This window comes from Cupressus sempervirens, chromosome 3 (assembly GCF_028749045.1).
Source record: "Cupressus sempervirens isolate cs-2001-9-10 chromosome 3, ASM2874904v1, whole genome shotgun sequence".
NCBI lineage: Eukaryota > Viridiplantae > Streptophyta > Pinopsida > Cupressales > Cupressaceae > Cupressus > Cupressus sempervirens.
In genome coordinates, this window is record NC_143120.1 from 685,009,629 (window position 1) to 685,032,734 (window position 23,106).

At 35.2% G+C, this 23,106-nt stretch overlaps 1 protein-coding gene across 1 annotated transcript; it reads left to right on the forward strand.

Annotated features, from left to right (window-relative positions):
• The first annotated feature begins 11,437 nt into the window (after positions 1–11,437).
• On the forward strand, positions 11,438–22,344 carry LOC149568580 (E3 ubiquitin-protein ligase WAV3-like). The gene is made up of 2 exons (XM_089821473.1): positions 11,438–11,967; positions 19,962–22,344. Exons 1-2 carry the CDS (start codon positions 11,767–11,769, stop codon positions 22,137–22,139), a joined length of 2,379 nt encoding a protein of 792 aa, XP_089677599.1. The 5' UTR covers positions 11,438–11,766; the 3' UTR covers positions 22,140–22,344.
• The last annotated feature ends 762 nt before the right edge of the window (positions 22,345–23,106 follow it).

The window sequence follows — 23,106 nt, forward strand, 5'->3', positions numbered from 1 at the left end:
AGTGTTCAAGTTTTCATTAATGAATTAGCCTATACTTTCATATTTTCAGTCACTCCAAAGTTGTATAGTTTCTTTTTGTCTCAGAGAAGCCATTAATGGAAAATATAAAATTATATTGCTGGGTCATTATTGATTTTATTTTCTTGCAAATGTTGACGCTAAATTGTATATTTTTAAATGAGATAATACAAAAAATATTCAGAATCTTATTACTCAATTGAGATCTTGTCTCTTCTTGTGTTTCTTTCAATTTGCTAGAATTTGATAACAATGTCTATTAAGTTTTAGTTATAATTTATTTAGAGCTATATTTCTATTCATATTTTTCTAATAATATAATGGTTAGGTAAATGTTAGGAATAGGTGTCTCAACCTTGTATAATTCCTATTCTTATTATTTGTTTTGTAATATGTATTTCTTGCAAATAATGTTGATGTGTCGACATCTTGAATTGTGTGTAAGGAGATCATGACTAAAATGGTTATGACGGATTCCTATGACACGTAAGAGCTATATTAGGAAGATTCAATGCCAGGTGAAGACATGTGGCAACTAAGATATTTGAGTACTGTACACTCTACCCCAATAGTGAAATTTTTTTTAGGGTTCCTATTTTCTCGGAGAATGGTAAAACCCTAATATGGTTTACCTTTTGGGAGTAGCCCTAAAGTGAAGTGCATGTTATAAGCATTTTTAGGGTTGCGAAGAGATGTGATGCGAAAAGGGTGTATTGTTCATACTGCGAGTAGCTACTGGAGTCTTCTGTTGTTGATGTTGAACTTGCATTGCAAGTGTATTGTAACCTTGTGTTGAAGATAATACATTGTGCAAGTTCTGAAGGGGTGGAGTTGTTTTACCGAAAGATTTTTCCCCACCGAAAAATCCTTGTGCTATGGTTTTCTTTCTTTGTCTAATTTCTGTATGCATGGTTGGCTGCAATATTGTTGTTTACATGATATTGAATCTGTAAGTGTAGAAGATTTTAATAGGATTTGCATCATACTTTCCTTATGAGATTAGTGTAGGAAGTTGTTTCTGCACTTGAGTTTCCTTACAGTAAATGCCCGATATGAACATGGAAGGATTGAAGGTTGTCTAAAGAAGATTATTATGAGAATGAGATTTATATTGAATATTGTTTTCCTTTTCACAAAGTGATAGGATAGATCTAGTCATTTGTGTCAAATTTTCTACGAGAAATATCCCAGTAAAAAAGCCACTGGCCATATTTTAGGTGTCGGTGAACTTTGGGAGAAAATACACAGTAAAAAATTAATCAATCAAAATCTTTTTACTTTTTAGTATTATGAATTGAGTGCATAAGCCTACACTTGGTTCAACATTTCAGAGGTAATGAGAATCAACCATTTCTCAACCACTTCTCATCTCCCTTTCAATTCCTTGAATTAGAAGAAAACAAGGCATATTTATCTACTATAATGGGAATTTGTGTTCTAAGGTGTTGATTATAAAGAAGCCATAAATTATTGGGTGTACACGTCTGAATCTTGCAGAGTTCAAAGAGAAGGAGGCCTGAGCAGTCTTGTTAGTTAGTCCTTTTGATTTGTTTATTGGAAACCCACCATGGTTTCTTTTGGCTAACTCCTACATTTTCCTTTGCATACTTGAGAATTAGTTTAAATCTTGTCAAATCAGGAGCCAACAACTTGAACAAGAGAAAGAGACTACCAAGCATCAGCAATCAGGCAATGTCAAGTTATAATAGAGAAGCTTTGTCAAGTGTCAACAAGTTGTTGAATATCGAGCTATAGGAACCAAGTCATAGAGAGAGCATACTGAATACTAGATAGATGAAGTCGAGTTATAGTAGGAGACACTTGGAGAAGACAAGCATGCTTGACTAAGTGAAGTACAACAAGGAGAAAGAAGACTTGAACCTATTTTAGAAAAATAAGTGAGAAGACACCACACACCTAATGAAATCAATGGAGACAAAGATTCAAGAGTCATGGAAAGAAACAAACTGAAGAATGATACATGTTTACTATGTGAATTTGAGCCAAGAACAATTAAAGATGCATTGGAGAGTGAATATTAGATTAGGGCAATGCATGAGGAGATTGATAAAATAGAGAAGAACAAAACATAGACTTTGGTACCAAGGACAAAGGATAAGAATGTGATTGGAACCAAGTGGGTTCTTAGAATCAAGTTGAATGAGAAAGGTGAAGTCAAGAAACAAAGCAAGATTGGTTTGCAAGGGAATGCACAAGAGAAAGGAATTGACTATGGAGAGATATTTGCTCCAATTGCAGCGTTGGAAGGAGTAAGAATGTTACTTGCATATGTTGCTTATAAAAAGATTCAAGGTATATGAAATGGATGTGAAATATGCATTTCTTAATGGAATCTTGGAAGAATAAGTCTACATTGAACAACCTAAAGTATTTGTTGAACCTAGCAAGAAGAAAATTATATGTAAGTTGCACAAAGCATTATATGGTTTGAAACAAGACTCTAGAGCATGGTATGAAATGTTACATATGTATTACGTAAGAATTTATTTTAGTAGAGATAACAAAACAATAATCTATACTTGAAAAGTGAATATGAGGATAAGATATTGTTAGTTGGAATATTTATTGATGATATCATATTTGTTACATACATATTACGTGAGAATTTATTTTAGTAGAGATAACAAAACAATAATCTATACTTGAAAAGTGAATATAAGGATAAGATATTGTTAGCTGGAATATTTATTGATGATATCATATTTGGAGGACATGATTTAATGTGCAAATCATTTGCTAATGCGATGAAGAAAGGACTTGATATGTAAATGTTTGGAGAGATAAAATTCTTCATTGGTTTGCAAGTATATCAAATGAAAGGAGGTATATACATTACATAATCAAAGTATATCGAAGCAAGGAGATACTGAAGACCTTTGGAATGGAAGATTCGAGACTAGTTGGAACACCTATAGCCACTAGACATAAACTTTCAAATAATGATGATTCCTCTTAGGTAAACCAAACATTGTATAGGTCAATGATTAGCAAATTGTAGTATGTTGTTCATAGCAAACCTGATATTGCATCAATTGTTGGTATTGTTGCAAGATTTTTTGTAAACCTAAGGAGAATCACATGATGGCTATATAAATGACATTGAGATATTTGAAAGGAACATAAGACTACGGTTTATGGTATAAGAAGAATGACAAATTTGAGGTGGAAGTTTACACATGTGCTAATTGGGCTGGAAACATTGATGATAGCAAGAGTACAAGTGGAGGAGCTATCTTTCTAGGCAAGAGGTTGATTTCACGGAAAAGTAAGAATCAAAATTGTATTTCTCAATCAATAACAAAAGTTGAGTATGTTGCAACATCAATCAATTGGTCAAACATAGTGCAGATCAAGACATTACTGAACTTGTGGTGATATATTGTGATAACATAAGTGTGATAAACATATCTAGGAATTGTGTGATGCACACAAAGACCAAGCATATTTCTATCAAGTGTCACTACTTAATGGAATTAGTGTAAGACAAAGAAGTAAGATTGGAATATGTGAACACAAATGAATAAATAGTTCATATATTCACTAAGGCATTAACCAAGGATTTATTTGTGTATCTAAGAGGTAAGTAAGGGGTCATTCCCATATCTAAAGCAAACTAAGAAGAGATTCAACATTGCATTAATTGTTATGATAAGAATATCTTACATATTAATGCAAAAGGTCACACTTTAGGAGTTGCCTAAAGATGTGAAAAGAAGGATAACAGTATGAGTTGATGTAGCTGCAAGTAAGTACATGGTGATATAGTTAAGGCCAAAGATGAAAGAGGGAGAGATAATTCAAAGATCAATTTTTACAGAAGCTTGAGAGGGATATGATGTGTAAAGGTGTCTTTGACATTATTGTCAAAGAGGGAGATGAATGTCAAGTTACCATCCAATATCTAAGGAAGATGAGAGACATATCAAAGAGGGAGCATATTAGAAGTTGTCTAGATGAGAATTAGAATAAAACTAAGGATATTAATGAAGATTTGATACAGATCAAAGAGGGATTTGACAGTGAAAATCTAGAGAACACTTTTGCCATTGCATGGTTACTAAGGGTGTTGCCATCAATGCCAAAGGGGGAGACTATTAGAACTACAATTGGAATAATTGTTATGTTGTCAAACCTTATTGGTAAGACATTTGTTAACAATGTAGAGTGCCATATCAGTTGATTGATGGAGAGGATTTGAAAAGATAGATAATAAGATGAACTAGTAAAGTGGTTGAGTATGATGGAATTTCAAAGGGCACTCGATTAGTTAGTATTTGACAAGATAATGTGTTGTTTGATCATTGTATTAACTAAAGAAGACATATGAGTTGAAGTGCAGAAGAGATGATTGCTAGAAGCCAATAAGTTAAGTAAAACATGAGTTTGATTGAGTGAAATGTTACTAGGTCAACAAAAAAGTTAAGCAATACCAAGCAAAATATTAAGGAACTTAGCCAAGTACTGGTAATGGCTGAGCAAAATGAAGGAAATTGAAGTAATAGCCATGTACAATATTAGCTGAGGGAGCCAATGTAAGCCAAGAAAGTGAGACAAATTAGTAGTGACTGAGCTACCTAGTGATGATCGAGTGTCAACAAATTAACAGTTTGTGAAAGAATTAAGATTTGAAGCCAACACAGTTGAATTTACAGATCAGTCAAAGTGCGTTAAAGATAAGGATTGATGAGATGATACATTTAATGCATGAATTGAGTTTGTTAAGTGATATAAGGCAAGGATTTAATGAGAAGTTTCTAGAAGTTTCAAGGAAAGAAGAAGGACAAAATGATGGACAAATTTAATGAATCTAATCAAACCCTAAGATTTAGGGTTATGTTTAAGTGGCAGAAGATCAAACCTATCTTTTTAAGGAGGCACGAGAGATGTTTTACAATTGTTGTTGGCTAGCGAATTTGTGAAGAACAAGTGCAAGAAAAGAGTTGTAGAGGAAAAGTGAGAAGTTGGTGAAAGCAAGATTACTTGAAGTACTACCAAGCAAACCAGAGATGGAGAATGTGATGAAGATAAATCAATGAACCAAGAATGAGTCGAACAAAGAACTGAACATGCGAAGTGAGTTTTATTTTATCAGATCAACCTAGCTATTACTTTCTAACCATTGTGGTAGTAAAATCCTTTAATCAATGTTGATCTAACAATCATATTGTAAATCCTTTAATTAAGGTGACATTTTGATGGGATGGTTTAAAGACCTCTACGAAGGCCACTCCTAACAAGGTGATTAAATCCTTTTAATAGGGTCACACCTAACAATATGTTTTGTAACCTTTAACTGGATTGGCTCTTAACCAAGCTCACTTTAGAAGAGTGAAAAAGTGGTAGCATGTTACTTGGTGGTTTTTCCCAAATTGAGTTTCTACATTAAATGCTAGTGTCATGCCCAGAAAACTAGGGCAAAACACACCCGCAATTTTTTTTTTTTTTAAGTTAAAACTTAAACTACTATAAGCTTGATATGCTTGTGCTCAATTTTAAGCAAAGGTTCTCTGCATTTCATCTAAGTTTTATAATCTTCACACATGAATTAAACATTAATTTAACTTTCATCATAAATGAACTTGAGCTAATTTACAATATCAACAATCCCTAATTTAAAACTGAATTAGTACAACTACCTAAGAGATAATTATAAATTAAATTTGAATGAATGAAATCTAAACTAAAGCATACTATGACAATTAATATTTAGCGTATCCATTAACTTACCAATCTTAACATCTCAATTGAAAATTAACTCCACATACTTATACAATCTAATTAATTAATTTAATGTTCACTGTTAAAGTTGGTGTCTATAATAATTCAATAAATCTATATTTTAATCTGAACTTTATTTGAATTTTCATAACTTTAAGTCCACATTAAAATCAATCTATAGAACTCATAATAAGATAAGACTAATTAATGAATCATTAAAAATTGTATTAAATTACAATATTCAATTTACGTAAAAATTCTCTAAATAGAACTAATCTAATATCAACACCATTACCAACCTAAACGAATTATAACCTTACTTCCTAAAGCTAAGAACTATAATCTAAATATAGGTTTCAAGGTAATCCTTAATTCGAAATATAACAATCTAAACTTTATCCACAACTAAACTATCTTAGCTTAAATCACCACCATCTAAAACTAACATACTAACTATAAGAAACTTTATTAATTTAAGCTCACATTACATAAATTAACGTAAATCTAAACTTAATTACATTTAAGCCACTTGACTTTAAACAATTAACCAACTTAAATAAATCAAACATTACTAAAACAAATGACTTAAATTTAAACCAAAAATGATAATCAACATTCAAACTTAAATTTAAAACTAACTTAAACCCGAAATATTTTAATTACACAACCTAACTAATTACTAATTAACTTACTAATCAAACATACATTAAAAAAAAATGGAAATTATAACCTACACTACAATAAAATACCACTCTCATCTACAATAAACCTAAATCTAAGCTATATCTAACATTAATAAACTACACATACTAACTAATATATATAACTATACTAACCAAAGAATATTATCACTTAACTACAATCCTAATACCTACTAACTAAGAACTAACCCACACACCATAACAAGATTTTTGAAAAAAAAACAAATGGCAACATATTATGCCAAAATACCCCACCCTCTAACCTAATACCTATCCTACCCAGCACCCATCAAAGGCCTGCCCACGCGCTGCCCAAGGCCTGCCCACGCACTGCCCAAGGCCTGCGCGTGGCAGGACCGTCCCTTGTCCTTGCGTGGGGGACAAGTCACGCAGGGTCTTGCAGATCTGAGAGGGTAGGGGGATTTACGTTTTAAAGTTGTTTAATCAACTTCACCACCCTCCACAATGACAATGCACGACCCCATTCCATGTCATCGCAAGGTTATGATGATGAGTGGGGGAAAGTATAAAAGAGGGTCTGACACAATTTAAGTGTTAAATAAAAAAAACTCATGCCCCCCCCCCCATGTGATTCGACCCCTGTACTAGCTGACAGGTGGTTGGTTTTCTTTTTTCTTTTTTTTTATTAATAAAATCTTCTATATGATTCGACTTGGATCATGCTTAAAATGTCTAAGAGCTATGGAATTAAATGCACAAAAGTTTTATAGTTGAGAGATGGAATTTAAAAGCATTAAAACACACACACACACACACACACACACACACACACACACACACACACATATATATGCTTTATATTCAATCTTATTAAAGTTAAATTATTTAATGAATTGACAATGATTTTTAATTTGCAATGCAAAGAAGAATATTTCATGGAATATTCTCTGTGACAGGGGGATTTTAAGGCTTCTCCATACATTTTCCAAAGAGGGTTTTTAGACCTGGAGATGCACAATTTGAAAACCAATTTCTTTTGCCAAGTTCTAGCATGTTTTCTTTTTGCCAAGTCCATTGTTAGGCAAGATGAGTTTAGATATTTCTAGAGTTAATGGAGTTTCTATGAACAAGCACTCTAATGCAAAAGAATGCAAGGGATTATAATTCTCTTTCTACTATAGTGCATGTTAATTCAATCATCTAAAGGCAAGGTTGTATGTTTTATATATAGTCATCATAGCAAGGTATGTGTTCTTTCTTCTTTATTTAAATTCAAAGAAATTCAAACCTCTTAATCAATTGCTCTTGTTCTTAATGAATCTTATCAAGGAATTATGAACCAATAATCAGAATTCAAAAAGGTGATGAATTAATCCTTATCAAATTTAATTGTATCACTATTGTAACTTAACAATGAAAGTGCTAGCTTGGTGATCACAATATAGGATTGATATTATAACATGTTAATGTTCAAAACATTGAATTAAAACTTCATCACATCCATTTGCCTTTCATTATCATAATTGGAACTCAGAATTTCCCAATTCAAGACATTAACTATCATTCTAATTTCTCACATACATATGCCAAAGTTTGGAAACACATGAGAGCATTGCAAGGAGAATTTCATAATCTTTTCTTTCCTCTATTATTCATCCTGGTTCAAGGCTCCATCGGGAAAGAACCAGTAAGAAAACCTGATGTCTTTGCCACTACATCAAAATCAATTACAACTTACAAAATATTACAATTCAATGAGTTTTCTTCGAGGCTTTCACAAGAGAACTTTTATCAAATGTCTTCGTGGCATCAAGGGAAAACATGGAAGAGACAAGAACCAACATGGAGATAAACAACACAAGGAGATAAGCAAATTAAACATGCATTCCCTCCCGGTTGCACAATAGGTCCAACAATGAACCAATATAGGGAAAAGGTGGATTTTTTCAATAGGAGAAGTCAATCACCATACCTTCACTTAGCCCTTTCGGGGCTAAAACTTCAAGAACTTCCATTCTTTCACAAGGCCCTTTTGAGGCTATATCCACAAGAATTTTCATTCTTTTTCACATTCAAGAATTTTCAATAACAGCAAGGTATGGTATGACAAGTAGGGGCCCATACACCCTACCCTTTCTCCCTCCTCTCCCCATGAGAGGAGACTCTACACTATTGAGGTCCAACTAAGGCCCTTTCCCCAAACATGGCCACTTCTTCCCTATCCAAGGGTGAGTGTTGCCAAAAACATCCCCATGAAAATCTCTCTAAAAAAAAAATCAAAACATCAAGAAGGCATATGAATAACATCAAAGAAAAACAAGATAAAATCCCTCCCAAATCCACCCCCAACACACAAGCAAGAAATGTATAACTACACAATGTCTCCAACATGATTCAAGTAAGATTCAAAACATGAACACACATAAAGAACCATTCATGGAGTGAAGAGCTCCTACCTTCTTAAAAGAGTTATGGCAATGGTGGTTTGGGAAGAGCTTCCCTTTCTTCCTTCAATCTTCAAGACTTCCTCCAAAACTAGAGGATTGGGTGACAAAACAAAACTCCTCCCAAAATGCCTCTAAGTATGGTCCTTAACTCCACTAGGCTACAAGTAACTCAAGATGGGGGTTTGGTTTCACTAACCCAAGTAAAGAACAACTCATTTTCGAAATCAACCTAAAATAGGGTTTTTGAGTGACCCTAAGAGTCAACCTAGGAGGCTAAAGGGTTGGAAAGTACCCCCACCCATACCCTTATCCATAGGGGTACTTAAATTTAATGTTTCTAAGCCTTTAAAGACTTATTAGGAACAATTAAAAGTTAGGAGAATAGTAAGATCAAATTACAACCTTTAAAGAATTACAATATAAGGTTAGCACAAAATTAACAAGTAATTTAGCTCCGCTTTTCCGTTGGGTTGTCTTGGCTAATTTTCCTGCACACTCATTGCACACATCAGTAGGTCCAAAAACCACATGCATAATGTGAATTACATATTAGAGGAATTATATAAATTAAAGCATCCATTTCTTAATAAATAGTTGTTTATCTAATTCTACTCATATTTCTAACCTTTCGACTTGCATAACTAAATGTGTTAGTGTTGCATACATTTTCTTCATCGTTATACATATTTATAAGCATTAAATGACAAAATCAAATAACTGAAGTAAGCATCACACATCGTAAAATAGCTTAACAATGTTCAATGTATCCAATAATGTTCTGACATAACAAAGCATGAGTATCAAAATAATAATGTATCCTTGGTGCTAGGATGGGTCAGGGCGAGGCCTCATAGCTAGTGTCATACATGTGCAAATGTTGTTTTCACGCCTCATGCTATTTACTATTATATGTTTTTGCAATTCGACTAACACTAAAACAAAGAGCTAAGTGATGCAATGAATAAGTTGAGTTACTGATGATTTTCTATATTGATCAAGTGGATTTACAAGTTTGATTAAGTTGTTTGAAGTTGTTAAAAGTTGAATTGTACATTTGGACCCAAGGATAATTGATTCACTCCCCCTCTCAGTTATTCTAATCATTCTAACAACAAATCACTATTAATTTCACTTAAAATAAGCATTCTCTCCCCCACACACAATGCAAATATATAATGAACTAAATATAGAAAATCAACAACCACTCCTCATCATTAATATTTAATTAAATGTTAGAGACATGAAAAAATTACATAGTAAATATGAAAATAGATTACATGACATCCTTATAAGCTTCAAATTACACTCCAAAGCCTTAACACATAACAAGAAAGAGCTACAAGCCAGAATCACTTTTTCATCTCATGCATCCTGCTACAAATATGACTTCTTAGCCTTTACTCACACCACATTTTAACATGGCTTCATGCAAAAGCCTCCTCCTAATCCACCTCCTTCATCCCTAAACACACAATGGATAAACTTATTATTCCCTTAAAACTTCCCTGATGTGTTTTTTAGTAGGAATCCCAATATAAATGTTGAAGCTTGTCTTTTAACCTCATAGTTACTAAAACTCATATTTTGGTAACCTTCCCAAAAAGCTACACCAAAATTAAGAGGGAAATATTCCACTTTAGAAATTTCATTTAATACCATTAGATTCCTTATCAACTCCACCTCTAAACTTGCCAAAAATACTACTAACCTAGGCCACCCACTCCATTCAACACGATTCCAAAATAGAAAGTGTACCATAACTCACTCTTGAGCACCCAATTTTAAATTTCTAAAATTTAGAAAAAAGTATTTTTTTGACATAATGCAAGTTGTAACTCACATTTTCTAAACCCAAATAAAAACATTTCATATATTTATTACATGAAATACCAATTTTAAATTAGAACTCCTATCCATCGTTAAGGGAAGGGAAGAACTCATAATTTCCATTGTAATAATAATATAACTTTGATCAATACTCTTTTTCCCTACACTTTACCATACTATAAAGTAAATGTCCTTCAAGACAAATCACACCAACCAATGAAAAAGGTAGTTATCTAATTCATATATTTATGTCTTAATCGAGTGTATCATAAGTTTTATAATCTTTTTAATGTCCTTCGAGACAAATCACACCCACCAATTAAAAAAAAAGTATTGATCTAAATCCATATTTAAATCTTAATTGAAGGTATCGTAAGTTGTACAACTTTTTAATATTGTATTTCTCAAGCCATTGTTATATTGCTTAGAATATTTTTATAATATAATACACATAGAATATTTGTATAATATAATACACATAAAAAGAGAAGGAAAGTATCCCACAGAAAAAGCAAACATTTTAAATCATGGCAGACAAAAGAGGGCAATGGCCACTCCCCACATCCAATTCCTTCCCAAAGCACAGCTGTATACCTACTTTTCAACTATCTTATACGTTTCTTTCACTTCAACAATCCTATCCTTTCCTTAAATATAATGCTCTACCTTATCAACCTTACAAACCACCCAACCCAACCTACGTCCTCTAATAAAAATAACCAAAACAAGAAGGTAAGCACCATTGTACTGCACAACTCTCCCTCTCGGTGAGCACTTGCCTATTGCAATTTCTTTAAAAAAAAGTGACTAAGTTCCCGCCTGTGGGTCTGACAGATTAACTGTCTTCATGTAAATGAGCACTAACAGTACGTTAGTTGTGTCTCATTAATTCTTCTACCATTCCTAAATGAGCATTTAGCGGTAGTTGTGTTTTTGCCAAAATAGTTTTTGCTCCCAAAAGCAATGAGTGCTCCTATTACTCGGGCTTTTAAAAGTTAGGGACTGGGACTGGAACTGGAGTGCCGATCCTACTTTTTTTCTCAGCTGTTTTGTTTTGAACTGGGAAATTTGAGATGGGTAGCAGTAAATGGAGGAGAGCCAGAGATTTGCTGGGGAAGCATTTTTGCATGGTGGTTCATCCAGAAAATGAAGATCCTTCATATGGAATTGTGCCCTCGCGTTCTACCGCTATTAGCGTAGTGGAGGAATCGAACCCGGGACCTTTGAAGTCTTCGCCACTGCAGTTGAGCAAGTTCGGCATCCGATCTTCTCGTGTAAGTTTGTCCAGAAGTTTTGAATATCATTTCTGAGTTGGGTTTTACTTTTTCTTTGAATTGGTATAAAGTTCTTTTGTCTGGATGTAAAATCCCTTTCGTCTTGGACAATGTTCTTATGTTACATTACTAGGTGCATTTGTTTTCTGATTTTGGTTCTTCTTACCTTGGATTGTATGTGCGAAGTTTTCATGTCTCTATACTTGAAGATATTTCAATTGGGTTGTAAGATTTTTCCTCTGAAAAATGAGCTGATGATATTTCACATTGATGCTATTTCACATTGTAAATCTGTTTTATGAATTTGGTCTTGTTTTATATAAGTGGGTTAGATGAACCTGATGAACCTACCTTTTAAAATGCCTTATGCCAAGATGGTTGGACGGATCTACCGTAGTCACTTCATTTGCTTAAAAACTCGTTCTCCAATGTCTAGCTTTCTTTTTCTTTGTTGAGCGTTTTGTTTGATTGCTTGACTGCATAGTTTTGTTTGATTGCATATTGTATGTTTGCTTTTGGAATTGGGTTTCTCTTTAAGGAATAGGAAAGGAAAGTAAAATAACCGCTCTGTGTTTTTGGGTCTATATTTGATGATAATAATATAACAGTATTTCATATTTCTTTACATCTAATTGTGTGAGAGCAATGTTCCATTGTACTATGAAAGAAGAGTATATAAATTCTATTGAATTTAAACTTGTAACCTCTCTTTGAATTAAAAATAAAATATCTTCTGTGTCACATATGTTATTAAATATAAGATGTTATCTTCTGTGTCTCATATTTTATAACTGAAGACTTGCAACTTCAATGCGTAAATATATATGTATAGAATTGGGGTTTTCTTTTAATGAAGTGGGTATGAAATATTATCTTCTCTGCTAGATATTCTTTTATCAAAGTCCCGTGCTATTTCCCTTCTGTACCTGCTTTGTGAAGTAAGTTTTGCTCTTATTGAAGCCGGTACGAAGTGTTCTTTGTCTGGATAAGAAGTGTCTTCAATTGGGATATACGATTTTTCCTTACCTGTTTTTAGTGGTTTCTGTCTTTAGATTTACAGGTAGGCATTGTTCCTATTGGGCCTGGCTTTTTCGATTTTTTCTCAGGAACGTGGGCTTAAAGTATTTTTAATGGTTTTGATGTCAAATTTTCTCGATTGTGTCTTTGTGGGGTTTATTTTGTGAGTTCAAGGGAAAAAAGGGAGCAAGTTTCATTATTGGATTTGGCTGGCACTTGCTTTACTAAATGAGACGTGCTTGATCTTATTTAAACGACAAAACATCCCTACTCTTCGTGTATAGGTAATTTTTTATTCGAAACAACGGGCTGAGGTTCCTTTATCTTATTCCTGTTTTTTCAGAACAAGAATCTGGGCAGTTGGGTTATATACTTTTTCCAGCTGAAACAATGGATCAATGCCATTATAATTGTTTTCAATTTTCAATGTTTTATTATTATGGGTTTCTGCATTAATTGTTTTTGACATAATAACGATTAGCTTTTTCAGCGTGTTCTTTTGATGGTTGCTTTTTAAAAAAACATGTTCAGTAGGGCGGGGAAGATCTTGTGAGAATGTGTATTTTTATTGGGCTTATAAGCAATATATGTTGGGATCTTTGAATCTGTTAAAGGAGACTTCTTTTATCAATTATTTAATTAAATGTAAGATCTTATAGGATTGTTTAATCAATGGATTTATGTGTTTTATGTGTAGTCTTTGATTCTCCTTCTGAGTTCTATAATTTTATGTAGATTTATATGGGTGCAGAAACTTTGTGAAGATTTATAGTTCTCATTAGACTGAAGCATGATGCATCATGTTGGCATATTTGAAGATGTTAAAAGCATTCTTTAATAAATTATTAATTAAACGTAATAAATTACATGATAATGTAGCTCAAAAAAACATTACTAATATAATTTAACAACATAGTTCCTCAATTAAATGAGAGTAATATCAAAACTATGATTAGGGAATTAACGGTGTGAAAAAAAGGCTATTGACAAATGCCAATAAATAAATGCAGCTGACAAATTAATTGTGCAATTTCTAAGAATTGTATTGGTCCATTGAACAATCTTTATTATTTGACGCTTGAACTTGATTGGAAAAGTTCATCTTACTTTCAGACTTGATTGGGAAAATTCTCTCTCAAAAATGCATTTTCATCTTCAACAGTTGTACATCATGTTAATATGGGCATGTTGGATTATCGTCTAGGCATTAACCTGTCTTACATGGATGCATCCCCAGTCCTCAAACTCTTGTCCCCGATCTCTAGGGCATTTCTTGGACATGGGGATGTTAGGTGGTGTCACCTCATCATCATCTTCAAACTGACAAAATGTCCATGAATGCATCCCAAAAACCAGGGATGTCATGAAATGCATAGGGGATTTCTTACCATCCTCAAGGCGGGGGGGTGTCTCAAATGTCCCTCAATTGTCTCGTGGATGATTGACCATTTGTCCCCTACAAGAAAACAACTCTTATGACAATATCTCCCAACCAGCAAAAAAGTGGCTCCTCGCATGCAATCCAAAAAACATGTCCTATGCTATCTTGTTGTCTCCCATCCCAGAATCATGTACCCTGCTATCTTGCCATCCTCGTCCTGGAAACTCCATGAACTGTATAGGTTTTCTGCCTCTACTTGTGCCACTTCTACTTTTTTTGACCCTCTCTAAACCAACAATTTGTAAAAAATATTATCATTTCATTTGCATTTTGTTTAAAATCAACCATTTATAGAATTTATCATCATTTCATTTGTTTTTTATTTTTTCTTTCAAATTATCATTAAATTTTATTTTTTAAATCCATACATTTTTGATTTAAGTGGTAGAACCTTTGGTCAAGTTTGTGTGCTTGGTGGATGGGTTAAAAACTCAATAAATTGTTTGTTGAGGCCACTAACAAGGCCGCAGAGGCAATCGAGATTTAATATTCATTTAGTGAAAGAAAGTATTTAGTACAAAGGTGGAACAAATGGCTCTTCTAAAAGACACATACAATAGTCTATTCTTATACCCTAAGTTTTTACTTTTAAAGTTCTCAAACATAAAGTTACCTTGAAGATCTATAATCTTGGCAAACTTGTGATAAAAAGCTCTTCATGATCCTTATTTTTCTGATAATCCAACCATCTAGTGCTTACAAAGATTTGATTAACGAATGTTCATGAATTGAATACATCAAGCTTTCATAATCCATTAGATTTGTAGGTGCTATTTTTGGATTAGATTTTGTTATTAGCATTTTGGATCATGCTTAATAATCCACCATCAATACGATAAGAGAGTGATAACAAAGAATGCTTTGAAATGTGACGAAGTTAACAACAAATCGCATAACCTCTTCTCCTTTGGTGTGTTCTTTCAACAGGCTAACCACCCAAGGGTGATGTAGATGTATTTAGTAATGCTTTTCTCTCTTCCAAGATGTTTTCACCCTTTTAAGTTTGATTATATGCTCAAGGATTGATCAATGTAGTGTGTGACGCAAGGGCTCCAAAAATGATAGGATGGTCCTCTCGAAGAGGACTCCTTGTTGGTACATATGCTATTGTATTGTTAGTCACAATGAGAACAACAATTTGTCACTTGCTATCACGAGCACGTCATTTAGGATATTGCATTGGTTCTCCACATTTTTCTCTTTGCAGGAGGCATTGATTGACTTAAGAATTTAGTTTGTCAGAAGCTGCTAGAAAGTTGTAGTGTGTAAGTTTTACCATGTGTCTGCCCATTAAGAAAAATATTACAACTTTTTTTACACAAAACTCTTATTTCATCTACTATGGCTTCAATGTTTCTCATAATTTTTGATGAATAAACCTTTCCATTACATATAAATAAAAATATGGTATTCACAAAAAAGTTGGGGATATCAAGTCACCCCATGAGAGTCAAATAGTTTGAGCTCAAAAAGCTTAACAAAAACTCAAAAAACATGGGCATAGCCCAAAAACAACAACATATCATATTAAGTAGCTAAGGCAGTGCTTATACGAGGTGAAACATCAAGATTCATCACTTTTACCCCATACATCAATGGGGTCTAGATTAGGGTTTGGGAGGGAGCATTTATCTTCAACTTTATCTTTGTCATTCTCTTTCTTGGTGGGAGAAATGACTATTCCCAACTGTGGGAATCGCTTGGAGGAGATGGGCCAACCAGAATTTGCGCTTGTGTCTGGCCAGCCAAAGCCACTTGGAGTGGTGGGAGCCACATTATTAGTCTGCCATGCAAGGATTGAACCACCATGGGGTAGTGAAGCTGAGTGGCGCCATTGAAAATCTCTTCCCTCACCAAAAGGTCAGCGAGGGGCTTGAGATTGCAACGTATTAGAGTGGCATATGAGAGCAACGAGTTGATGAACTACAATCACATCTACAATTGTAGGAGGAAGATCTTTCATCAAAAATAGAAATGTTCGGTGGAATTGTGGCAATCGTGCATGGGGCATTTGCCGAATGCTTAAGTAGCTCTCGCAAGTGGGCCACTTAATTTGCTTCAACTTGGATTTGCACCAAAACATTATTACAAATACACACTTTTGATACATAGGGACATTTATATCAAGATAGATGTGAGTAAATGACATTGCATTTTTACGTTTCCAAAGATTGAAGACGAGTTCCATCTTGAAAGCATGCCACATTTGCAAAATTTTGAAGAGGAATCTAGGTAAAGCTCCCAACCAGATCATATGCTAGGAGAGAGGTTCCGGCTTGAAGGGTTGAAAGAAGTCATGAATCCAAACCCAATACCATTGGGCTCTTCTGCAATACTAGAATATATGAATGAAAGTCTCAAGTTGCCCACAAAGAGGGCATCGAGAATCTGACACATCTAGATGTCAAAGTCGAGAGCCCAAGTAGACAAGACTTGGCAAAGAATACACCAGGCGAAGTGAGCTACCTTAGGCTCCACAATGGTATACTAGATTGTGAGAAACTTGTGTTGCCAAGTGGATTGAGAGGAATGCTAGTGCTATCGTGGGTTCAGGGTGGGAACCATAGACAAGTGAGTAACCAATCAATTGTAGCCCATCTTTGGGTTGTAGTTGCAAAATGAAGTACATAAATACCACCGCTAGTCTTTTCACCATGGCTTGACAGAATGGATGCCAAGCTTGTGCAACATATTCATAGGCAATATCGAGATGACCAGGTCAAAAGTCTGTTGATCTAAGCAAGAAAGATGAAATTGGGCCTACATATCTTCCCAAGTGCAAAGGTCCATTGTAGCATGAGAGGGGATCTCTCAGAGTGCAAATGTCACATTTATGAAAATGCAGAGCACAGAGACTAGGGACTCTGGCTAATGGAAGTCCCTGTGATTGAAACAAAAAAGACCACTAAATATTATCCCTGCAAAGCCAAGGTTTGAGAGCTTCCCAGGCATGCCATATGTTTTTGGCCACAAAAATACCTTGGGTCTCGATTGCTTCTCTTATAACTAGAAGAGTCTAAAAGCCAAATCCTTTTCAAGGCCGATTTGTGAACTAGATAGTCTAAAGAAATACAATGCCTGATAAGAATTTTCCAGGATTCATTGTTAGAAACGGCTCTAATAACCCATTGTGCACTCAAGCCAAGCCTTGCTTCCGGGTAGAAAGAAGGCCACAGCCTCCATATTCCTTGGGAAGACAACAATATTCCCAAGTAACTCTGCGAAATCTTGTGATGGTTAGCTCCAGAGGCCCACAAAAATTCTGGCAGAAGCTTTTCAAGTTTACTGTATTAGGCTTTAGACGGAGCCCACCACAAAAACTAATAGACATGAGTGGCTACTAATTTTTTTGAATAAATGTGGAATGTACCAACCAAAGAGAGTGGCTTGATAATCCAGTATTGCAGTTATTTCTCTATCCCAGCTAGAACTGCATTCTGGAGGTCAACGAGGGAGCACTGGTAAGCAAAAGGAATGCCCAAAAACAGAAAGATTTCCCCATGTTGTATCCACTTCTACCCATATTGAACAATCCAGAGTGGGGCGGGAAGAAATGACTGCCTGTAACACTGAGTTTTATGCCATAGAATAGTGAACACAAAAGCTTGACAAAAGCTGTTAAGATATTGAAGAGCTGGCTGAACATTGTCTTTGTCCTCTATCAACGTGAGGAAGGAGTCATCAACAAAATGGCCATAGACAAGTTGAGAAGGTGACTCAGGCAGGGAAAAATTCCCGACACAACTAGCGGAAGTAGCAGAGGCCAATTGATAGCCAAAATAAAACCCTTGGCCATGAGAACATACAACGATAGGGCCAAAGGATGACATTGGTGGATGGATCTGAAAAGACCAAAGGCAGAGAGGATTGCCGACCATTAATGGTGATGCAAGCAGAAGCATCCCCGAAGAGCATCTAAACAGACTGAATAAATCTTGGCCCAAAACTAAGCACTTTAAGCATCGCAAGGATAAAAGGCGACTCAATGCAATTTCTCATAATTTTTCCAACAAGTGACATTTAAATTTCATGGATTAGCTTTTTGCACCCGTTCCCAGCAACAGTCAAAGTATTGACCAATGACATGAATGACATGGGATTCTTTAGCATCAAATTCACAAATTATGTATGATTGTTGATGTTTTCTGGTTGTAAAATATAGGTTCCAAATAATGAGGTTTGGAGTTTTACAAAGCAAGTACAGCCTTCTGTAAAGCCTAAAATGATATCATTTTTTCTGGCCACTAGTTTTGAGCATTGACCATAATACTATGAAATGACTTATTCATTTAACATCAGTTTTTTTTGCTCCACTACCATCTTTCCTGGTGACTAATTAGGAGTATTGACCATGATATTATGAAATGACTGGTCATTCAACAGCATCTTTTGTTGCTGCGTCTTTGGCTATATCCTGTTACATTATTCGAATGAACTAGCTTTTGATCAAAACTACTATGGCATGGGTGGCTCTTCCATGGATTTGTTGCCATTGTTTCATTTCAATTCTCACAGAAGTCATTGGTATTTGTGATTGCTATTGAGTATGATATATGTGTGCTAACTTGTGTTCCACTGTGTTTTGTGAACAGTGACAGTATTCCTACAAGTTTAGGTATACATGAGATCAAAATCCAAATTTACATTATTAGAGCATCACAACTATGAATTCCCTGTTTTGTGTGGTTGATATATCAAGAAGTTCAAATGACTAAAACTTGTCCTTTAGCTCTTATCAAGATGCAACTTAAAAAAATACAAGTTATACAACCAAGAGCTATCAAGTGGATGCATTAAGATAGTTAAGCTCTGAAGCAAGAGTGTAGCATAATCCATCACTAATATGCTGTATCATTTTCCAATGCATTATTATCTAAATGACGCAATTGGAGGCTTATAACTGCCACCTATGTTTTAACAAAAATAAATCTGAAGTATGTTCCTCTCTTCATTGTTTAAACTTAGGGCAATCTTTTCAACCATTTGACCTCTGCTATACTATATAGTACTCGCAAAACACTGTGATCCATAAATCATTACACTCGTCATCCATCATGTGAATGTTTTTACATGAAAATGTAGTGTTCTTTATTTCTAGAACATTTGAAAATAAGGTGTAGGGGATGTTTCCTAAATAATGAGATTTGGGAGTGCACAAAGCAATTACAGCTTATCATGCAGTTTTAACTTGTCCATGTCATTATGAGCTTTGAAATATGACTCAAGTATATCATTTTTAATATCTGAATATTTTATCATTTAAAAAATTTATTGGAATAATTTGTAATTAAAGAGTATTCACCATCGTAGTTTGTCAAACAAGTTCCAAGTAGCTGTTTGAATTCTTCACTCAGAACATTAATTTTGAGGTGCATCTGTTCCAGTGTAATTTCTAGATGTGATGTTTCTCTAGTGTTCTCACCTTTAACCCTGGGATATTTATGAAAAGGCAAAAACAAAATTGTGAATTTTTATGAGATCAGAAGAGTGGGTATGCTTTTCATCAATTATCTTAATTATTTGATTTGTGTTGCAGAGCACTTGTGCTATTTGCCTTGAGGCCATAAAACCAGGTCATGGACATGCCTTATTCACAGCAGAATGTTCTCACACATTCCACTTCCCTTGCATCGCTTCCAATGTCAAGTATGGCAATCTGATATGCCCAGTTTGCCGTGCTAAGTGGAACGAGGTTCCTTTGCTTGGGCTTCCAGCAACACAAGTGTTGCCTCTTAGAACACGAAGATTAAATTCTTCAAGCTGGTCACAAGAAACACAAACTTCTCGCCTTTCTCGACATGGACTTATATTGCATTCCTGTGTTCAAGAGCCAAGTGTGTTTGATGACGACGAGCCTTTAGCACTGGCACAAAGAAGTCCTCATGAAATCAGACAGAAGAAATCATATAGGCATACAAAGAGTTCAGATAATGCAGGTGAAGAAGTTGCAGGTAGTTTACATTCAATTGATGGAGGTACACATGAAGTGATTGAAAGTATGTGCAAATCAGTCAAGTCTAACAAGTTTGTCAGAATGAAAGATGAGTGTGAAGCTTTGTTTGTTGAAATGCTTCCTGAGCTTGCTGCTGTTCCACGATCAGAGGTTCAGGACAAGTTCACCGTACTGCTTCACCTGAAAGCTCCATCTTCTATTGCTATTCAACAAAGTGATAATCAAATGCACGAAGAGGTAGTTCAAATTGGGGCAGCTCAGGAATTAGAACTAGGCTCTCAAAACCACACACAATCATCAGAGGGTATAATGAGAAGCCCATTGCAGGCCTGCGAAGCAATCACCGACCGAGCACCTATAGATCTTGTGACTGTTCTTGATGTGAGTGGCAGTATGTCAGGTGTTAAATTGGTTCTCTTAAAGCGTGCAATGGGTTTTGTAATTCAGAATCTTAGCCCTGCAGATCGTTTAGCAGTAGTTGTATTTTCCTCCACTGCAAAGCGATTATTTCCTCTTCGTCACATGACCAAGGAAGGTCAATGTCAAGCACTGCAAGCAGTGGATTTGCTTGTCTCAACAGGTGGAACCAATATTGCTGAGGGTTTGAGAAAGGGTTCTAAAGTGCTGGAAGATCGACGTGAGCGGAATCCAGTATCTAGTATCATGTTACTTTCTGATGGGCAGGATACTCACATCATTAGCAGTAAGTGGGAAGTTATATACACAAACTCCAGGAGAGCATCGGATTACCATTGTCTTTTGCCGGGTTCGATAAGGCATGCATCACAGCATGGATTTACTTCAATCCCTGTTCATACATTTGGATTTGGGTCAGATCATGATGCTACAGCTATGCACTCTATTGCGGAGGCTTCTGGAGGCACTTTTTCTTTCATAGAGACAGAAAGCTTTATTCAAGATGCTTTTGCCCAGTGTATTGGTGGGTTGCTTAGTGTGATGATCCAGGATGTGGAGGTGGTGATTACCTCATCTAATCCAAATGTGCAGTTGGTTGCTATTCAAGCAGGCGGTTATGTAAGCAACATCACAGATGAAAATCAACAGGGATTCATAAAGATTGGAGACTTGTATGCAGAGGAAGAAAGGGACTTTTTGATTGATGTTAAGCTTCCAGCTTTATTGAGCTCAGTTGACGGTAGTGGTTGCAATGGCATGAATGTTATTAGTGTAGTTTGCACCTACAGAGATCCAGTCTCACAGATAACTATTCAAACCATGGTAAATAAGCTTGTTATTGAACGCCCAGGGACAATCAGTATGGAGCAGCAGTCTGTGTGTCTCGAAGTTGACAGGCAAAGAAATCGATTAATTGCTGCTAATTCCATTGCCGATGCCAGAGCATGTGCTGATAGAGGCGATTTGTCAAGAGCACAACTAATCCTAGGCACTACGAGGACCACTCTGCAAAATTCTCCAGCTTCTCAGGCAGGAGATCAACTTTGCAAAGCACTCGAATCTGAATTGACAGAGATTCAAGAGAGAATGGCAAATGCTCAGCTGTATGAGAACTCAGGGCGTGCATATGTTCTCTCTGCCCACATTTCTCACTCTCGACAGAGGGCTACTACACGAGGGCATTCCAATGAAGGCTTAAGCACGGTTGGTGATTATAAAACTACTAAAATGTTAGACATGCTGACACGTTCTCAAACAATGTGCCCACCAGCTCAAGTTGCTGTGTCAAGGACATTGCTCCCTTCAAAAACTTTTCCTTTGCCAGAATCGAGATCCTCTCGTTAAGATTGTGACACTACAGCCTTGGAGGTTGAGACCATCTGAATGTATTCATGCTAATACAGAATAAAGCTTTTGGATTCTGCAATCAATATCATAGAATTCTTCTATTGTAATCAGTGATTCAGTTCTCCTGAATCTCATTTTCTTTTTCCTACCTTTAGGAGAACAAGTCCGTATACAATATTTGAAGCTCAGAATGTTTATTTTACATTTTTTCCTTTTTCTTTTATATCCAGTAAACAAATATGGAGTTTAAGTGCACTTGTTTTGAAGAAGTAAAAAACATCAAAATTAGTCTTGTTTATTGGCTTGGCCTTTGGTAGTTGATATGATTTTTCAGGTTTTCATATGAGGTGATTTTCTTTTCTATTTTAGGAAAACAACTACATATTAAACTAACTTCGAGCGTGGAATTGAAGTGTACATGACTGGCATTCTAACCTGATATATGAAACTAATATTTAAAGACCAGCTGAACAACTTGAGATTCCGTGCTCTTATAGGAATTGTTTTTTATTCCCCATGCCTGTAAGTTCCATTGGCATTCTCTTTTGGTAAATCATATCCTTACGGGGCAATATTTTACTTAGAAATTACAATCTTGCATTGAATGGCATGCAGGGACCTGCTTTTTTGTATTTGCTTTCTGTTGCTTGTATAGGCAGCTAATATGGGTAGCATCAAAGGTCCCCATATTGCTTTCTGTTGATTCATGCAACAGAGAGTAAATTAGGATGTCCTAGTGTGATAGCAATGACTTACTGTTACATAGTTAAGAAAATGTTGGGTTAGCAGCTAATTGTTTCCAGTACGTTGTAAATTTTTGGTCGATATTACTGTTAGACAATAGTTTTTAACTAATGAGGTTTGCAATTTGTTTATTAGACTTTAAGTGGTAGGATTTATGTTGCACTAAAACTTATTTAAATTTTCTCTTTACTTTTTTGGCCTTTCAGAGTTGAACTTAAAT